Raw genomic sequence first — 20,693 nt, forward strand, 5'->3', positions numbered from 1 at the left:
ACGCCCCTCCCCCCAAGTCCCTCCTCCCTACCTTTTATCTTAGCCTGCTGGACACACTTTCCTCATTCCTGAAGAAGGGCTTATGCCGGAAACGTCGATTCTCCTGTTCCTTGGATGCTGCCTGACCTGCTGCGCTTTTCCAGCAACACATTTTCATCACTAAGCTGAAACAGCACCGACAATCTGTCCAGGTAACTGAAGCTCTCTTTCTCGAGCTGAGAATCAAGCCAGGTTTTATAGGAATCTTGTACAATGAGGTTAATTAAAATGGGGAAAATACAATGTATTTGAAAATTAAGTAATCCAGTTACTCTGATGATAACTGTGAAACAGTTATCAGAAGCATGTCCTGATTGTCAATACAATGTAACTTCCGGGCAGCATCAAACAGTTCTTGATGGGATCAGGAGATTCCAGCTATCTTCGAGGGTTGGTGAGAATGTTTCTTTTGAAACAGTAAGGTGTTTCCGTTGTTTCTCTCCTGTGAGTGAGGTATTCTGGTGCCTCTCGTCTGACCTGTCCTTTGTGTGACTTTGGTATCACTGGGGTATGAGACTGCCCTTAGGGCTTTGGGACAGCTGTGGTGATCAGGTCCAGGAAGCTTATTGTTAGTTTGTCTTGGGAAGTATATTCCCTGGTCTGCAAGTGACTGTGGTCAAGTCTGGTTTCACTTGTCAGCCTGTTTGGTCAATGCTGAGGCATTCTGGGTGTTGCTTGTATGGTTTGGACAGGCTTGATTTCCTGTGTTCCCTGTGGCCATGCTGTGGGTACGCAGGGTTGGCAGATCTCTTCCCACACATGCTTAAAGCTGGAACTGGATTGCAACATCATAAATTCAGTTCCAACATGAAGCACGATGACAGCTCAAAGAGTAAAAATAAACATGATTCTAATTTTGGATTCAATTAATTGCTGAGTATTTGCAATAGCTACATTTTTTTTACATTCATTTGTAGGGATGCAGGCATGATAGCTGCACCAGCATTTCTTGCCCATCCTTAATTGCCCAGAGGGCAGTTAACAGTCAACTACATTGCTGTAGGTCTAGAGTCAAATGTAGGCCAGACCAGATAAGGATGGCAGATTTCTTTCCCTGTTAGTGAACCAGTTGAGTTTTTCTGACAATTGACAACACCGTATATACTCGCGTAAATGTTGAATTTATTTAGACTATTTTTAAGGTTAAATTTATGGGGTTGACTATTACATGGTTACTACTTCTGAGGGGCTGAAATTCATGCTATAGTCCAAAATACCATGTCATTAGCAGAAGCCCAATTGATCTCTCAACAAATAAAGAAAAATACACAACAAATTACCAGAATTACCAGGTAAAGACAAGAGAAACAAAAATCACACTGTTCAACACCTTCAGAACGAATAAAGCTTCATAAACATCAGGATGAATCAGACCGTATCGATGCTGTTCCCCCTCGCTGTGCGTAGTTTGCGGTAGTACATCATCTGCTTTTTCTTCATCCGTGTTATCCCATGGAGAATTGTCCTCTGGACCATCCATTGGATTCGAAATTCCACGTTTCTTGAATGCATTGAATATAGTGTGAGCTTTTATTTCCTTCCATGAACCAACAATCCATTCAGAGATCAGTGGCAGTGATGGAGCCCGCTAACTGCCCCCTTTCACGTATGCTTTTCTGCATCACGCGTCCAGTTATTCCACTTTGTCCTCATCGTGTCCTTAACTGGTTTATTGATACCAACATATTGGTTACAAAACACTTGTAAGTTTGCCGGGAATTACAGCTGCATCACTGTTATGTGATTGGTTGTTGGCACCATCTTTCTTCACTAGATGGGATCGAACCTGGTCCCAGACGAGCAAACTCTTTTCCTTGTGTAGTCCACCAGTTCATAAGTTCCAAACTTCCTTAATCCATACAGTCAGATACCTGGTTGAAGTTTTGAAATTTCTTCTTCATTTTGTGTAAACATTCCCTCTAGAAAAAAACAAACAAATGCAGTTTCAGCATTTAAACTGAAAACTATTGGAAGTTGCGTCCACCTTCATCCATCCAGCCTCGTGGATGCACAAGGACGACAATTCCTTTCGGAAATGTCTCCTTTGGTAAAGTTGTTCTCTTAAAAACAGCCGTTGGTTGTAACTTCATGCCGTCAGGCGTACAAGAAACAGTCATATACCTAGTTGAGGTTTTGAAATTTCTTCTTCATTTTGTGTAAAAATTCCCCCTAGAAAAAAACAAACAACGTTCATCCATCCAGCCTCGTGGATGCACAAGGAGAGACAATTCCTTTTGGAAATGTCTCCTTTGGTAAAGTTGTTCTCTTAAAAACAGCCGTTGGTTGTAACTTCATGCCGTCAGGCGTACAAGAAAGAACTGAAGTAAACCTACTTTATCTCATGGCCAGTGGTTCTCACCATTACTGGTTTTTCTCCTTTTTGGTTCTCAGTTCGATTCTTTGGCATGTCGACAGTAATAGGTATTTTGTCCATGTTTCCAGTGCATGATAACTTGTAGCATTCCTTCTGCCAATTTCTGATTACACACTGGTGAAACCATAATACCTTATCTTCAGCAGGCAGCTTTTTGCAATCTTAGTTCTCTGCCGAAGTACTAAGTCATGCTTTCTCATGATCCTTATGGACCATTCTGCACTTGCCTTAAAATCCGAAGTTCCATCCTTCTTTAATTCATTTTGCACATGGACTCAGGTGGCTTCACATTTTCCATTTTGACGATTTTCAAGTACCCGCTCGACAACGTTTTTTTTCTCTCGTTGTGGCCACTTGCTGGGTTCACCTCCGTTGACACACTTTAGATTCAGCATTGTCTGAAGTTGCTTTGATATCTTTCTCCAGTCTCTCACTAGTTTCCCTAAAACACAACATTCTCTTGCTGCTACACAATCATTTGTGTTCTCTGCAACTTCAATAATTTTTAGTTTAAATGCTGCCATATGTTGTTTGTTTTTTCTGGGAGGGGGGGAGTTTTTACACAAAATGAAGAAGAAATTTCAAAACCTCAACTAGGTATATGACTGTATTCCACAAGGTTTGTTGACACCTGAATCTGACCCTGATGCATCTTAAACTTGTGTGCCAAATTGGTGTTAATTGTACATCAAATCACAGAATAGCTTAAAAAGAAAATTCATTTCCTCATCGTAACATTTATGTACAGGATAATAACATGACTCCCAAATGTTGATCTGTTATCTGTGAAGAACAAGGGTTGACTTTTTGCACGCGATATATGAAAAATTCCAGAACTTTTGGCCACAATTAGGGATCGACTTTTACAAGAGATTGACTTTTACTCAAGTCTATATGATAGTTTATGGTCATCATTAGAATATTCATTCCAGATTTTTAAGAAAATGATTGAATTCAAATCTCATCTGCCACAGCAAGATTTAAACCTGAGTTGTCAGAACTTTACCTGGGTCTCTGGATTAGTAAGCTAAGGAAAAATACCACGAATAGAGTGAAGTCCAGGAGGTGTGGGTGTATTAAACTAAATGTTCTCTCTCACCCATTTAAATAACAACAACATTGGAAGCCCAAGACCCATCTATTTCTATACTCCTTCCACAATCTTGGTGGTTGCATGATACAATGACAAAGGAGTTATTGATTGATCAATGATTAATCTGAATGAGGCTAGAAATGATTCAGAAATGAGGTATGAAAAACCTGATTTTTTAATTTTAAATTCACTCGTGGGATGTGGCCATTGCTGACTGGCCAGCATTTATTGCCAGTTCCTAGGTGGGGGTGAACTGACTTCTTTAAATAGCTACGGTCCATGTGCTGTAGGTTGACCCACAATGCTTTTCGAAAGATAGTTCCGGAACATTGGAGAACTTTGATTAGATTAGATTCCCTGCAGTGTGGAAACAGGCCCAACCAGTCCACACCAACCCTCCGAAGAGTAACCCACCCAGACCCACTTCCCTCTGACTAATGCACCTAACGTTACGGGCAATTTAGCATAGCCAATTCACCTGGCCTGCACATCTTTGGACTGTGGGAGGAAACCGGAGCACCCGGAGGAAACTCAAGCAGACACGGGGAGGATGTGCAAACTCCACATAGACAGTAACCCAAGGCTGGAATTGAACCTGGGACTCTGGTGCTGTGAGGTAGCAGTGCTAACCACTGAGCCACCGTGCCACCCTTATTCACTAGCCTTGATGTAAGGCAAGAACTAACACTCCTTGAATCTGGCACCTTAGACCACTCAGCCATCCTGACAAGCTGACACATTAACGGATGTAATTTAAGAAAACAACCGTTCCCTAACCGGGAATCAAACCCAGGCTTCGGCAGTGAAAACGCTGAATCCTAACCACTAGACCATCAGGGAATCAGTCTAAAGTCATCTGTTCCTTCCAAGCCATACATGCATCATGTCTCAGTTTGTGTATCCCAAAATTTGCATTTGAATGAAGCAATCTTAACTCTCCTTCCAATCTCACTGCTAGGAGCTTGTTCCATATTGACCGCTGACTGGAATATTGTTTCTGTTGTTTTGCAATTACTCCGCCATATTCCAACCTTCAGAACAAGCTGTGTCCTGTGGATCTACCGTTCTGGTACAAGTTGAAACAGGATTGTCATGGGTGACAGCATCCAGACCTTGTTATGATCCTTATAAGAGTATCTCTCCGCCTCTCGCTCAACTCTCTATGCATTCATCCAATACCCAATTTGAATGACTGTGTCTAAGATCTGTTGCTAGGGAAACGGCAAGTTAATTCCTGGTGAAAGCCAGGTACCCTCTGGCAGAGTGAGTCATGCCGTCTGGCAATGTCACACCCAACCATCGAACCAAGAAAATGTCAGTGCAATTCCTGCCTTGTGCTGATAGCCTCGACAAAGTAGCAACTATTATTTTCAGTACTTGTGGATAAAGGGAGGAGATTGGTTGGATCATTTTTTCACTCCATACTGTTGCTCCTTGTCATAAAATGAGTGTTCAGACTGCAGCACAACTGAGTTTAGCAGGATTGTATTTGAGGACCCAGTAGCATGTGAACCTTCTGTACCCGGGTCAAGAATCAGCGTGTGGCTGAGGTACCCCAGAAAGCCGAGACAAGAGCCCCCAAACTCTGTTAGTAGCTTAAAGAAAATTGAATAAAGGCAATTAGAGTGTGTTGTACAAACTTGTAGGAGTATCTGAAGATTGTTTCCACTTAAAAGGCAAAGCTGAGGTGTGCCCCCACAGGTCCTGCAATGTGTGGAAATACTTCTAACATTTAAAAAACAGTTTTAAATATCTACAACCTTTAGAAAAAAGCAAACTTGCCTAAGACGTTTGCGTGCCCTTAAGGTATCCGAAGACGTATGTAAAAAACAACTCTACACCTGTTCCAACCAGAATTGGGTAGCAGTTCCAGGAAGTTTTCATTATAAGGTGGTGCTTATGTGACACTTAATTGTGATTGTTTGAGTGGACTGGGTAAATTGCTTGCTGTTCGCTCAATCAGTCTGGAGTGAGGAGAGCGGTTTGATATTGGATCATGGCTATTCAATTGACGGATTTTGACAGCAGAAACAGAGACATCAAAGGTTGGTAATTAAAGATGTGAGAGGGTGAGGGAAGGTTGTGGGCAAATTGCTTTCTGTAGAGGTGGTGCTGAGATCTTGAAGTAAGTTTTTTTTCAGGGGAGTTAGTTGCTGGCTGAGCCACCATTTATTGCCTATCCTAATTGCCCATGGGGAATATGGTCTTGAACCCTCTTGAACTTCTGCGTTCGTGTGCAGAGAAACCCAAGGAGTGAATTCCAGGATTCTGGTGCAGCAACAGTGAAGGAACGGTGATACGTCTCCAAGTTAGGATGGTGGGCGGCTTGGGGTGGAACTTGCAAGGGGTGGTGTTCCCATGTATCTGCTGGCCCTCGTCCATCGAGGTGTAGCAGGTACAGGTGCAGGTTCAGAGGGAGGATTTCCCAGTTGCTGCAGTGTTTCTCAAAATGGACCCAGTGCAGCCATTGGGTCGCTTTGTTCTAGTTGGTGTTGTGCTTCCTAAATATTATGTTACACCCAGCCAGACAAGTGGGGAGTCTTCCATCACACTCCTGACTTGTGCCTTGTAGATGGTGGCTAGGCTCTGGGAAGCGATGGAGATGATAGATTGGTCAGTTGTAACTAGTTGGGTTTCACCGCTATCCTTCACTTCAATCAACCTCTAAAGACTCACTGATGTGGTCTTTTCCATTTGCTCCCCAAACAACAATTGCATTTACATAGCACCTTGATATAGTAAAATGAATCTCATTGAACAGAATCTGACACGCAGCCACTTCAAGACATTCAGGCAGGTGCCACAAGGCTTGGTCAAAGGGGCAGATAGAGAGGATCAGGAAGCAAATTCAAGAGGTTATTCCAGAGTTCATTCACTGAATTAATCTGAAGTGAATCATAAACTCTGTAATCTTCCGGAGGTATAGCATTTCTTTTTATTTCAAAAATATACTTTATTCATAAAATATTTTGATCTGTACAATTGGTGGTGCCATTCATAGGTGCACCTTGCATTTCTTTACATACAGAGATCGGAATTAATCATTCGTATATACAGGTCTGTACATTAACTATCCATGTATTTAGCTGAGGCTTCAGCGGAGCCCACTTCCTGCGTGGGCCCCCGTTCTTCTTTGGTGGGCAGATGTTACACAGTGGTCTTTCCCCACCGCGCCCCAAGCTTCAGCGCGTCCCTCAACACGTGGTCCTGGACCTTGAAATGTGCCAGTCTGCAGCACTCAGTCGGGGTCAACTCCTTCAGCTGGAAGACCCAGAGAGCGTCCTTCACCGAGTTGATGATCCTCCAGGCACAGTTGATGTTCGTCTCAGCCTGCATCCTGGGAAACAGGCCGTAGAGCACGGAGTCCCGCGTCACAGCGCTGCTCGGGACGAACCTCGACAAACACCACTGCATTCCTCTCCAGACTTCCTCTGCGTAGGCACATTCCAGAAGGAGGTGTGTGACAGTCTCGTCCTCCCCGCAACCGCTTCAAGGGCAGCGTGCGGTGCGGCTGAGAGTCCGGGCGTGCATAAAGGATCTCACAGGCAGAGCCCTTCTCACCACCAGCCAAGCCATGCCTTGGTGTTTGTTGGAAAGTTCTGGCGATGACAGTCTGCCCAGGGAACGGCTCGACAGAATCCGCCCTCTCCTTTTCCCAAAAGGTCTTAAGGACATTACATGCTGACCACTTCCTGATGGACTTGTGGTCAAAGGTGTTTTTCTTCATAAACTTCTCCATGAAGGACAGGTGATACGGAACGGTCCAACTACTCTGAGCATTCCGCGGCAGTGAAGCCAGGCCCATCCTTCGCAACACAGGGGACAGGTAGAACCTCAGTACGTAGTGACACTTGGTGTTTGCGTACCGGGGATCCACGCACAGCTTGACGCAGCCACACACAAAGGTGGCCATCAGGGTGAGAGTGGCATTGGGTGTGCTTTTTCCCCCGTTGCCCAGATCTTTAAAGATCGAGTCCCTTTGGACCCGGTCCATCTTTGATCTCCGTATAAAATGGAAGATGGCCTGGGTGACTGCAAAGGCTCAGGTTCTGGGAATAGACCAGACCTATGCCATGTATAACAACACTGACCGTGCCTCACACCTGATGACCAGGTGTTTTCCCGCAATGGAGAGCAACCGTAGCTTCCATCTGCCCAGTTTCTGCCTCACTTTCCTGATACACTCCTCCCAAGACTTGGCGCACGCCCCAGCCCCCCCCGAACCAAATACCAAATCCTGACGCTGAAGGGGATGAAGGATTGGTCGGCCCAGTTCCTCGCTCTTGCCTCGATTTACCTTGACCCCCGAGGCCCATTCAAACTGGTCCTATATGCACATGAGTCTGTGCACGGACAGCAGATCTGAGCAGAAAATGGCGATGTCATCCATGTACAGGGAAGCCTTAACCTGTAGGCCCCGCTGCCAGGAATAATCACCCCTCTCAGGGCTCGCATCCTTCCTGACGGACTCGGCAAATGGCATATCTTGTGGAGGGAAAGATAGAGTTAACCCTTCAGATCAATGAAGGGTTTTCATCAGAGAACCAGAGGATGTTGGAGTTGACCAGTTTTTAAGTAAGTGTGAGAAGGGACAGGAAAAGAACAAAAGAGGACGATTGTGAGAGGTTAGGGTGACTCAGCAAAACAGGAGCGATGATGGTACCAGACGAAGGGAGATGGCAATGGGAGAATTAAAGAAACAAAAGATGAGTACTAAGGAGGTCACTGGTTACCATGATGCCCAACAGAAAACGCTGGCATTGGACAAAAATGTCACGTTGGTCTCAACAATGTTGAGCCCAGAGGTCTATGAGGTGCTTGGCTTGTTGACATGCTGTTTCCTGAGTTACATTGGAACAGTGCAGAGATATAGAGAGATAAAAGCAATTGACCAGAGACTTGGGGTCATGCTTTTAACCACCTAATCAGTGCAAATGAACCACACACTCTGCTGTTATCAAACAAGGAGATAGAATGACAAAATACTTATTTTTTCATGGTGAGCAACATTCCCGCAAATAAAATTCAGCCGATACATTGATTGCAATCTCTGGACTAACCATCTTAAACTTCATCTCACTTGGTTTTGGAATGTTTGCAGAGATACCCGTGAATCTTTTTGGAATTTCTGAAATCCTTCTCATCATGATAGAAAGTTACATTTTCTGATTTTGTTACAAAGATCATTTTAAATGTTCTCAACAAAAACTTAAAGTCTTAAAGACCCATCAATCTTAACGAAGCTTCCTGATTCCATTGATAAAGTTAAAAATCACACAACACCAGGTTATGGTCCAACAGGTTTAATTGGAAGCACACTAGCTTTCGGAGCGACGCTCCTTCATCAGGTGTTAGTGGAGGGCTCAATCCTAACACACAGAATTTATAGCAAAAATTTACAGTGTGATGTAACAGAAATTATACATCGTTTCACTTCTCTCCATGGTATTCGAACAGATGAAAAACTCAACAGACAGTCAAGGTATTTTTCAATGTATAATTTCAGTTACATCACACTGTAAATTTTTGCTATAAATTCTGTGCCTTACAATTGTGTCCTCCACAATCACCTGATGAAGGAGCAGTGCTCTGAAAGCTAGTGCTTCCAATTAAACCTGTTGGACTATAACCTGGTGTTGTGTGATTTTTAACTTTGTACACCCCAGTCCAACCCCAGCATCTCCAAATTATGATTCCATTGACTGATTGACAGAAATGTTCGAATAGCTTTCTCCCAGTGAAACCAGTCTCCTCCCTGATCCTTTGGCAGTCCACATCAAGCTGCTCTTATTTACTCTTCTAGCTCCAGCGTTTGCCATCAAAGGGCCCCACACAAGTCTAGACTTGGCAGGGGATTACTAGCCTTTGGTGTTGAAGACTAGCTTTTTGTTCTTGGCTGGCAATATTTTGTTTGTAGATGCCTCCAAGATTTAATGGGGTTTATTATTTGCTTAGCTTGCTTTCAGTCTGAGCACATTTTGTGGCCACATCTGAGGCTATCATCTCTGATTTGAAACTTGTATTTAAAGAGGCCAGTGCTTGCAGTGGGGGGGTCGTGAACTTTATCTGTACACAAGACTTCCCTGTTTACACTTTTAGCTGATAAGTCAGTTTAAAACCTTCAGTGGAGCAGGCAACATTCCATCTTCCAACCCCCAAAGATATGCGTTCATCCAGGAGAGGTTCTGAATTAACCTGTTCTGGGATGTTATGACACACCTCTGGCACAGCTGGGACTTGAAAGTGGGCCTCCTGGCTGAGAGGTAGGGAACCTACTGCTATACCACAACAGCCCCTATTATGCTGTTCATATCCTCACTCTCTCCATTCACTCAGTGCTCCTGTATTTGCTGACAGCATAGAACATAAGAACAGAGCAGCACAGTACAGGCCCTTCATCCCTCACTGTTGTCCCGACCTTTTATGCTACTCTAAGATCAAACTAACCTATATAGTCCCAGTCTACTGAGTATAGTCCCAGTCTACTCAATCTCTCCCCATAAGCCAACTCCACTTCATTTTATTGTCACCCATGTGCCTATCCAAGAATTGCTTAAATGTCTCTCGTGTATCTGACTCTACTACCACCACTGGCAGTGCATTCCACGCGCCTAAGAACCAGGAGCAGGAGTAGGCCCATCAAGCCTGCTCCACCATTCAATAGATCATGGCTAATCTCCATGACTCAACTCCACGTGCCCACTGCTCCACTTACTCACCGTTCAAAAATCTATCTATCTTTGCCTTAAAAACATTCAACGGGGAAGTCTCAGCTGTTTCACTGGGCAGGGAATTCCACAGATTCACAACCCTTTGGGTTCCTCCTCAACTCAATCCTAAACTTGCTCCCCTAGGCTATGTCCCCTAGTTCTAGCTTAACGTGCCAGTGGAAACAACCTCCCTGCTTCTACCTTATCTATTCCTTTATAATTTTAAACATTTCCATAAGAATTCCCTGTCATTCTTCTAAATTCCAATGAGTATAGTCCCAGTCTACTCAATCTCTCCCCATAAGCCATCTCCAGAATCAACCTGGTGAACCTCCTCTGCACCCTCTGTGGTGCCGGTGCGTCCTTTTCCAATAAGGACACCAAAACTGTACACAGTACTCCTGGTGCGGCCTCACCAATGCCCTATACACAGTACTCCTGGTGCGGCCTCACCAGTGCCCTATACAGGCTCCTGGTTTAACCAGACATTGACGTTCTCACTGTTTTCCAGTTCTGTCCAAGGCCTTTCCCCTCCCTCCCTTTTAAACCTGCTCCAACCCTTCAACCCGCTTGAGATCACCGAGTCATGGAGATCAGGAAAAGTCCCTTCAGCCCATTGAGTCTGTGCCAGTCAAAACACCAACCTCTCTCTCCTGATCCCATTTTCCAGCACTTAGTTCATAGTCTTGTATGTCTTGGCATCGCTAGTTTATATCTAAATACTGGGTGAAAGCAATTTTCCTCACATCCTCTCTGATTGTCCTGCCCCTTCCCTTAAATCTATGCCCCCCCGGTCATGGGTCCCTGCATCAAAGGGTAAAATCCCTTGCTGAAGATATCTGTGTTCCTCCAACTCTGGCCTCTTCAGCATCTCTGGTTGGATTTGCTTCACCACTGGTGACCTTACCTATTGCTGTGCCTGAAGAATAGGCCCCACTTGCTGGCCTGAGCTCTGGACTTGATAAGCCACCGAGCACCACCCGAGATGATAATTGAAGTGGAATTGCCAGTGAATTGTTCAAACTTGTGGTGCGGTAAAATGACTTGCAAGAACGTAGCATTGGCACCTTCAAACCTCTGCTTGCCTGAACGTGCTGATGCAGATTCTGAGTCATATGAGGTTGGGGAATGTTGTGTCTTGATTGAAATTTGATGCACTCGTGGTATCACCATGGTGAGAGTTGCTGACAGTAATGTATGTTACGAAAATATTTGCAATGTCTCCTCAATGTTCCATGCAACGTCAGGCATTGTATTGTAAGAAGAACATAACATCATAAGAAATAGAAGCAGGAGGAGGCTGTTTGGCCCATCCAGTCTGGCCCCCTTCAATAAAACAATGGCTGATCTGCCACAGGCATCAACTCCTGTGCTAGCTCCTCTGAGAATTTCCAAACTCTGACCTTCCTTTGCTTTAAATACTTCCAGTGACTGAGCTTCCACAAATCTGAGCATCACATTTCCGTCTTCAATGAGGGGCAGTTGTGCTGCAGTGATTCTGTCCCTATCCCTCAGCTAGGAGACACAGGGTCACGTCAGATGGTATGTAATAACATCTCCCTGCGGGTTGATTAGAAAAATAGTTTAAATTAAAAGACAGTGTCCCCTTATTCATGAACTATCCCCTAGTTTGAGATTCTCTGACTAGTGAAACGGTCATCTCAACACGTACCCTGCTAAGGTCCCTCTGAGTCTTGTACATTTCAGTAAAATGGCCCCTCATTCTTCTAACCTCTGATGTATAAAGGCCTAACCTGTTCTTGATAAATCAACCCTTCTATCCCAGGAATCAGCCTTGTGAATCTCTTTTGAACCACACAGAATCCCTACAGTGTGGAAGCAGGCCATTCAGCTCATTGAGTCCATACTGACCCTCTGAAGAGCATCCCACCCAATCCTGTAGCTCTGTATTTCTCATGGCTAATCCACCTCCCTGAACACTAGGGGCAATTTAGCACAGCCAATCCATCCTAACCTGCACACCTTTGAACTGTGGGAGGGAACCACAGCACCCAGAGGAAACCCACACAGACACAGGGAGAATGTGCAAACTCCACACAGTCAGTTGCCCGAGGCTGGAATCGAACCTGGGTCTCTGGTGCCGTGAGGCAGCAGTGTTAACCACTGACTGAGCCAGTGTGCTGCCCCTGTATATCCATTCTTAAATGCAAGGACCAAAACTGTACTCCAGGTGTAGCCTCAGAAACAAGTTTCAAGTTGCTCATTGTTTCTTTGAAGTTCAAACAAAGCAGTTGTTGAATATTTAATTGTGATCACGTAATGGCACAACGCAGCAAAGCTGTTTTCTGGAAGGTGCAGGGGATGTGTTTATTTATCTTATTCCCTTGTACATACTGCCTGACACACACTGTAATTCCTCACCAGCCTCCCATGTGTTACCATGTGGCTGCTGTTGCGTGAGTTGTGATTGAAGCCAGTGCATTTTGGAGACAGTCAGTTTTGCCTGAATTTTCCATCAGGGATCACTGAACAGTGACAGAAAGAAGCCTTTCATAACCTCTGGATGTTTGCAGATGGCAACGCAGCTATTTATCATGAAAATTGTCTTGAACCTGTCTGCATTGTGTTTAGTCACTGGGCCATTTAACTTGTGCATAAAGTTCTGAATGTTCGGTATGTCTTTCAGGTGTTGGGGGATTCTGAACACGGGTATCTTGCTATGCCAAAATGCAGTGCCGGAAGAATTTACTGATCAGATTAAAATGGACTTTAATAGAATACAAGCCCTCCAGCATCGTTGTCCCCCTCCCAGGTAGGTGCTAAAACATTGGGTCCCATCTAACTTTAATCATGTTCCTTTAGTGTCTTGCAGCAGATTGGAGTCTTGTGTTGCAACAGAACACTGAAATTCCACTACAGAATGCTTTATGCTAAAACAATTACATCTCCTTTTCAGGATCTGGATAACAATGTTTGGATTCCTCCCCAAGCCCACCTCCATCATCCCTGTGTTCAACTCTCCAACATTCCTAAGCTGCACCTGGTGTCGTCTGTCGTTTGTTCAAACGTCTGCAGCTCACATTCTGTCCTCCCATAAGCCTTGTCTTCCCCTCACTCCCCCCCCCCCCCCCCCCCCCCAACCAGTCACTCCCATTGGCCTTGTGTGGATTCCTAATGGCCCCACACATTGATAATCTGCCTCCTTCTTCCCATGTCTCTCCATGACATCGCTTTGCAATCTTCTCCAATCTTGCGCGCCCAACTACTCCCAACCCCTTCACACTTGTCCACACTTAAACGCAGACCTCATGTATCTCCAGCTACCAGATCTCCATGGGACTGAAGATTTCTGACCCCTGCCCCATCCAAACCTGACTCTCCACCTTCAGAAACCTCCCAAAAACCTTCCTTTCTGACCATACATTCAGTCCCTTCCTCTAACTACAGTGTAGATCAGCAGCTGTTTCCTCAATGACTACCTTAAACATGGGACACTGACCCATTAGGAGGCTGGTACACCTGCAACATTTAAGAGGCATTTGGATGGGTATATGAATAGGAAGGGTTTGGAGGGATATTGGCCGGGTGATGAAGGGTGAACTAGATTGGGTTGGGATATCTGGTCAGCATGGAGGGGTTGGACCGAAGGGTCTGTTTCCATGCTGTACATCTCTATGACTCTATGACCTGTGGGGTCCTGGGAAAGTGGATACCAACCGACAGATACAAAGATGGTGAATATTTGAAGAAATTCACATCCAGTTCTCAACAGACAAAGAGGAAACTGCTTCCAATTCATTGAAAACCGTAAATGTTGGAGAAATTCAGCAAGATCTGTGGAGAGAGAAACCGAGTTAATGGTTTGGGTGCTGACGGGATGGTCACCCTTTGTTAAAAACTGAGGAAAGGTAGAAACACAACAGGTTTTGAGCAAGTGAAGGAAGGAGGGTGGGATGTGAGGGAAGAAGTAACAACAAGAACATCTGTGGCAGGGTGGGGAGGGCAGGAATTTTTGGGGCTATGGATAACGTAAGGTGTGGCCAGATTGGGTGTGAATGGCTGGAGAGCAGACCCTGAATGAATAAAGGCTAAAACAGTCAAAATGAAGAGGTTATAATCTGAAACTGTAGAACCTGATTCTGAGTGGTATAGGGAACTGCAGTTAAAGGTAAAGTGCTACTTCTTCAGCTGCTGTTGACCCTATATTAACTCTGCCTCTGTGTCTCTCTACAGACACTGTCAGAACTGCTCAGCATTTCCCATTTTTATTTTTGGAATTCTGACACCTGCAACATTTTGTTTTGCTTTCTGCTTTGAAGTAGTCTGACTATTGGTATCTCAGTCTGAGATATTGCAACTTGCACTTTAGTTTGTGGGTGTTGATGGGGTAAATGTGGAGCAAATATTTCTGCTTGTGGAGCTGTCTAAAACACAAAGGACCACAAAAACATGCCACTCACTAATAAATCCATTGGGAAATGTCAGAGTAACCTCTTCACCTGGAGAGTGAAACTCTGTGGTTGAGCTGAATAGCACAGCAGTATTTCAATTAGGCTGGATAAACACGAGGGAGATGCCATTACCAGGAGGCAGAATGGTGTGACTCACACAGAGCATTAACATTGTGATACGAATTCAGTGTTGAGTCCGAAGTATTGAGTGGAAGGCAGCAGAGGGGAAGCATAGAAGGACTGGTAGTAATGGGAAGGAATATAACATACCTTAAAGGAGCAGTGATGGATCAGCCCATTCTCTTAGAAATTGTTTTAAAAACTTGCTGTAAACTTTATATTTGCCTCTCAAAGTATTTTCGACTTTGTGTTTCTGATAGCCAGGTGATAGAAGGGAAAGGTTCCATCTTATTTGATTTTTTTTTTCCCTCAGGAGTCAGGAACACGGGATCTGCTGGAGTTCAGTGTTTCCGGGCCAGGAACTCGAAGCAGCTGATCAGGCTGATGACCAGGTACAAGTGAGAACAGACTGGATCACCTGCCCCCTCCTCCTCTCTCAGCTTTGAAATCACAGAATCCCTACAGCATAGAAACAGGCAATTCGGCCCATTGAGTCTGCACTGACCTCCGAAGCCCATCCCACCCAGACCTACCCTGTTCTAATAAGCCCACATTTTCCAGGGCTAATCCACCTGAATGCACATCCCTAGATATTTGGGCAATTCAGCCTGGCCCATCCACCAAATTTACCCATCTTTGTGAGAGGAAACCCGCACAGACACAAATCCTGATGAATGGCTTTTGTCCGAAACGTCGATTTTCCTGCTCCTCGGATGCTGCCTGACCTGCTGTACTTTTCCAGCACCACTCTGATCTAAACTCTGGTTTCCAGCATCTGCAGTCCTCACTTTTGCCACAGGGGAGAACTTGCAAACTCCACATGTCGTTGCCTAAGGGTGGAATCGAATCTGGGTCCCTGGCGCTATGCGGCAGCAGTTAGAACCGAACCATTGTGCTGCATTTAAACTAGGCAGTAATAGCACTGAGCAGATGTTTTGAAGGTGTCTCCGTTTGAGGCAATGGATATGATTAATTTTAAGCTCCTGAAAGCAACAAGTGATTCCCAGTTTCAAATATGGCTGTGGACGGTGTTTCAGCCACAATCTCTGACAAAGACAATCGTTGCCTTTTCTCGATGTCACTGAGTGATGCTAAGGTTCAATCTTTATCTCCCAGATTTTTTTATATTCGTTCACAGCATTTATGACCCATCCCTAACTGCCCAGAGGGTGATTAAGAGTCAGCCACATCGCTGTGGGTCTGAGGTGGTTTGTAGGTTAGACCAGATAAGGATGGCAGTTTCCTTCTCTGAAGAAGATTAGTGATCCAGATGGGTTTTTCCAACAATTGACAATAGATTCATGGTCACCATTAGATTCATAATTACAGATTTCTTTTATTGATTGAATTCAAATTCCACCACCTGCCATTGCAGGATTCAAACTCAGCTCCTGAGAATATTTGTGGGCGGCACGGTGGCACAGTGGTTAGCACTGCAGCCTCACAGCGCCAGAGACCCGGGTTCAATTCCCGCCTCAGGCGACTGACTGTGTGGAGTTTGCACATTCTCCCCGTGACTGCGTGGGTTTCCTCCGGGTGCTCCGGTTTCCTCCCACAATCCAAAAATGTGCAGGTTAGGTGAATTGGCCACGCTAAATTGCCGTAGTGTTAGGTAAGGGGTAAATGTAGGAGAATGGGTCTGGGTGGGTTACGCTTCGGCGGTTCGGTGTGGACTTGTTGGGCCGAAGGGCCTGTTTCCACACTGTAGGTAATCTAATCTAATCTAAAAAAAATATGACTTGGGTCCCTGGATTAGCAGTCAGTAATAGTACCACTCGGCCACCTCCTGCCTATTAAACTCCATTGAACAGATGTTAACCTCTGTCTCTCTCTCAGTAACCTCCGTGGCAGACAATTCCATTTCCATGTTCAGTCTAATTAAATCATAAGTCTCTTTTATAAAGGACTTAATTATAAATTGACACTGCCTGTGGGAGGAAAGGGAAAGAAAATCCTGCATTTTGGTAGCACCTTTTCATGACCTCAGAACTTCCCAGAGCTGTTTAACTAATAGAGCACTATTGAAGTGTAGTCACTATTGTGGGATGGACATGGCATTGGAAACCATGTAATAGCATGTACAGAGCCATTATTTACTTCCTCAGTATAGGAGGGAATGTTAGAGATTGTGCATTCAGGTGTGTGTGAATGTTCAACCATGTGGTAAGTCTTAATTATGACCAAACAACCTCAGTGACCCTGAAAGTTTAATTTAACAAGTGTGTAGGCTCATTCCTGTTCAGTTAAAGCTCCCATCCACCCTGTCACACTTTGGCCTGAAAGCTGGTGTACTGAGCAAGTGCACACACTCGGAAATATCTCCAAAGCCCTCCACTCAGGAACTGTCTGATGCTTCATGATGAAGCAGCTATTTCTCAATAGTATCATTTTCAAAAGAAAAGTAATCATCCTTTTACTTTCTTCTTTCTTCCAGGAGTCTTTGTCGCTTCGGGAGGCCTGGTTTCTTGCAGTGTCCTCAGTACAGGGTTCAGCACAGCAGGTCGCTGAGCACTGGCGCTACTCAAGGTAGGAGAATCCAGGCTGCAAGTGTCCCATTCTGTGAAAGAGCTGAACCTAATACGAACAACAGACCATGCATGGTCTGTGTGTCACCCGCACACTGACTGACACCCCTCTGCCTTCCTCACCTATGGCAATATGTAATATTGTCTAACATATGAGGAACGGCTGAGGATACTGGGATTGTATTCGTTGGAGTTTAGAAGATTAAGGAGAGTGTTACCAGGGTGGGAAGGGTCTCTGATGATGTTCAATGAATGTGTTACCGGGGTAGCACATCTAGAGGAATTAAGGGCTACGGGGGGAACGCTGGTAAGTGGAGCTGAAATGCGCATCAGCCATGATTGAATGGCGGAGTGGACTCGATGGGCCGAATGGCCTTACTTCCACTCCTATGTCTTATGGTCTTATGGTCTTAATACTTGAGATATATTTGAAGATTCCATCATAAGAAGTTAATATTGGTTACATTGCTGAAACTTTACACGATCAAGAATGGCCTGACATAACCCTTGTAAGAGACTCTTTAACTCATACTACAACAACAACTTGCATTGTTAGAGCACCTTTAATGTCATAAAACATTCTCAAGCACTTCATACAAGCCTAAAGACAGAAACTGACAAGCATCTGCATAAAGGCATATTGAACATGGTGAGCAAAAGCTTTCTTGAACAATGAGGATTGAAGGCATCTCACCAACAGTGAGAGCAGTGAAAAGGTTTAGCAAGGGGATTTGTTGTTTGGGTAATGGGGTGGTATGCTCACTGCTGCTTGTAACATGAGAACAGGAATGTTTTATAGGAGGTGACAATGGCTTGAGTGTTTTATAGTCACTTGTGGGACATGGGCATCATTGGCTGGCCAGCATTTATTACCCGTCCCTAATTGCCCTTTTAGAAGGTGGTGGTGAGCTGCCTCCTTAGAACTGCTGCAGGTAAACCTGCAATACCCTTAGGGAGGGAATGCCAGGAATTTGACTCAGCGACAGTGAAAGAATGGCAATGGGACTGGATGCCTGTGGATGTGCTGCTGATCAAGTCAGCTGCTTTGTCTAGATGGTATCAAGCTTCATGAGTGTTGTTGGAGCTGAACTCATCCAGACAAGAGGGGAGTATTCCATCACACTCCTGGCTTGTGCCTTTTAGATAGTGGACAGGTTCTGGGAAATCAGGAAACAAGTTATTTGCCACATATTCCCACCCTCCAACCTGCTCTTGTAGCCATTGTATTTATATGGTGAATCCAGCTGAGTTACTGGTCACTGGTAACCCCCAGGATGTTGATAGTGGGGGATTCAGTGATGGCAATACCTTTAAATGTCAAGGGATGGTGGTTAGATTATCTCTTATTGGAAATAGTTAATGCCTGGCATTTGAGTGATGTGAATGTTACTTGCCAATTTTCAACCCAATCCTGAGTTGATTTGAATTGAATTTATTGTCACGTGTACCGAGGCACAGTGAAAAGCTTTGTCTTGTGAGCAATACAGGCAGATCACAGAGTTAAGTAGCATAGATCGTAAATAATAGGTAAACAGCAAAAACAAAAACACAGGTACAGGCGAATGATAAGAGTTTCTGAGTCCATTCAGTATTCTAACAACAGTAGAGTAGAAACTGTTCCGAATCCGGCTGGTGCGTGTGTTCAGGCTTCTGTACCTTCTCCCCGATGGTAGAGGTTGTAGAAAAACATTCCCCGGGTGGGATGGATCTTTGAGAATGCTGGCGGTCTTTCCTTGATAGTGGTACGTGGATTCGACAGATGGGAGGTTGGCCTTTGTGACTGTCCGGGCCGAGTTTACCATTCTCTGTATCCAATCTTGAATGGTACAGTTACCATACCAGGGAATGATACATCCAGACAGAATACTCTCAATGGTACACCTATAAAAGTTGGCAAGGGTTTTCACCATCATACCAAATTTCCTCAGATGCCTGAGGACGTTGTTGGGCCTTTGTAACCAGTGCATCCACATGAAGAGTCCAAGAAAGCTTCTTGTTGATGACCACTCCCAGGAGCTTGACACTCTCCACTCGTTCCACCCCTGTGCTGTTAATGTGTAGGGGGCATGAGTAACATCCCACTGAAAGTCAACAATGAGTACCTTGGTTTTGCCAGCATTGAGAGCTGGGTTGTTCTCAGTGCACCATTCTTCCAGGTCTCCCACCTCCCGTCTGTAGTCAGTTTCGTTGCTGTCGGAGATTCGACCGACTATGGTGGTGTCATGAGCAAACTTGTAAATGGCATTCAGTGTCCTGGATGTTGTTCAGATCTTGTTGCATTCATTAATGGAATGCTTCAGTATCAGAGGAGTAATGAATGGTGCTGAACATTGTACAATCATTGGGGAACATCTCCACTCCTGAACTTCGATGAAGCAGTAAAGACCAATATAGAAGTTGGTCTCTTCTTGTTAGAATGATGTATGGAACCTTTCAGAGTGTCGAACACTGGAATGTTTGTTACTACACTGTCCAATAGTGCTACTTTTACCATAGTTGTACCCCTGGCAGAGTTGTATGAAAAATATGTAATTCTGATTTCTGAAAGTCTATCTTGGGTAATGATGTAGAGGAGCTGGTGTTGGACTGGGGTGGACAAAATTAAAAATCTCACAACACCAGGTTATAATCCAACAGGTTTATTTTGAAGCAGTAGCTTTCAGAGCACTGCTCCTTCATTAGGTGGTTGACAAAGCTAGTGCTTCCAAATAAACCTCTTGGACTATAATCTGGTGTCGTGTGATTTTTATCTTGGGTAAAGCAGACATACTGTTGCTGCTAAAATGTTGAAGTGACTCCATATGTAAACCTTTTCTAAAATAACAATAATTTGGTGTTGAATTGGGTTTCGGTATTCAAGCTGTACGACATTTGCTGCTTCACATTTCTTTTGTAACGAGAAACTTATAGAATGCATAGATTCTTGAGTGACATTTAACATCGAGGGCCAAAGGGCCTGTACTGCGCTGTATTCTTCTATATGGTTTAGCCTATATAGATACAGAAATATATCTATTTTAGCTCATGTCAAGTGTTCAATATTTTATTTCATTATCAGCCATCCAGCCCTTCCATCGTGGCTGATCATCCATCTCATCTCCTCCTTCCCACATGACCTTTATTCCATCTAAACATTTATCAATCTCAGACTTAAGTATAGTCAATAATGGATCATTTACATTCCTATCAGCAGGATGTTGTGAAACTTGAAAGGGTTCAGAAAATATGTACAGGATGTTGCCAGGGTTGGAGGATTTGAGCTATAGGGAGAGGTTGAATAGGCTGGGGCTGTTTTCCCTGAACCATCAGAGGCTGAGGGGTGACCTTATAGAGGTATACAATCATGAGGGGCATGGATAGGACAAATAGACATCGTCTTTTCCCTGGAGTGGGAGAGTCCAGAACTAGAGGGCATAGGCT

The 20,693-nt window shown here is 44.4% G+C and overlaps 1 protein-coding gene across 6 annotated transcripts in view; it reads left to right on the forward strand.

Moving 5' to 3' along the window:
* The window catches only part of nlrx1 (NLR family member X1), a 60,576-nt gene that overhangs the window by 19,191 nt on the left and 20,692 nt on the right, over positions 1-20,693 (forward strand). For 5 of the 6 annotated variants that reach the window (XM_043676489.1, XM_043676488.1, XM_043676485.1 and 2 more), the window contains exons 2-4: positions 12,864-12,989; positions 15,062-15,140; positions 17,183-17,274. In XM_043676489.1, coding sequence (XP_043532424.1) covers positions 12,905-12,989; positions 15,062-15,140; positions 17,183-17,274 — 256 coding nt within the window. In that variant the 5' untranslated portion in view covers positions 12,864-12,904. Of the gene's footprint in view, positions 1-5,446; positions 5,552-12,863; positions 12,990-15,061; positions 15,141-17,182; positions 17,275-20,693 lie in introns of those variants that run through there. The other variant, XM_043676486.1, reaches the window with a different exon arrangement.

Source organism: Chiloscyllium plagiosum, chromosome 35 (genome assembly GCF_004010195.1).
Source record: "Chiloscyllium plagiosum isolate BGI_BamShark_2017 chromosome 35, ASM401019v2, whole genome shotgun sequence".
Taxonomy (NCBI): Eukaryota; Metazoa; Chordata; class Chondrichthyes; order Orectolobiformes; family Hemiscylliidae; genus Chiloscyllium; species Chiloscyllium plagiosum.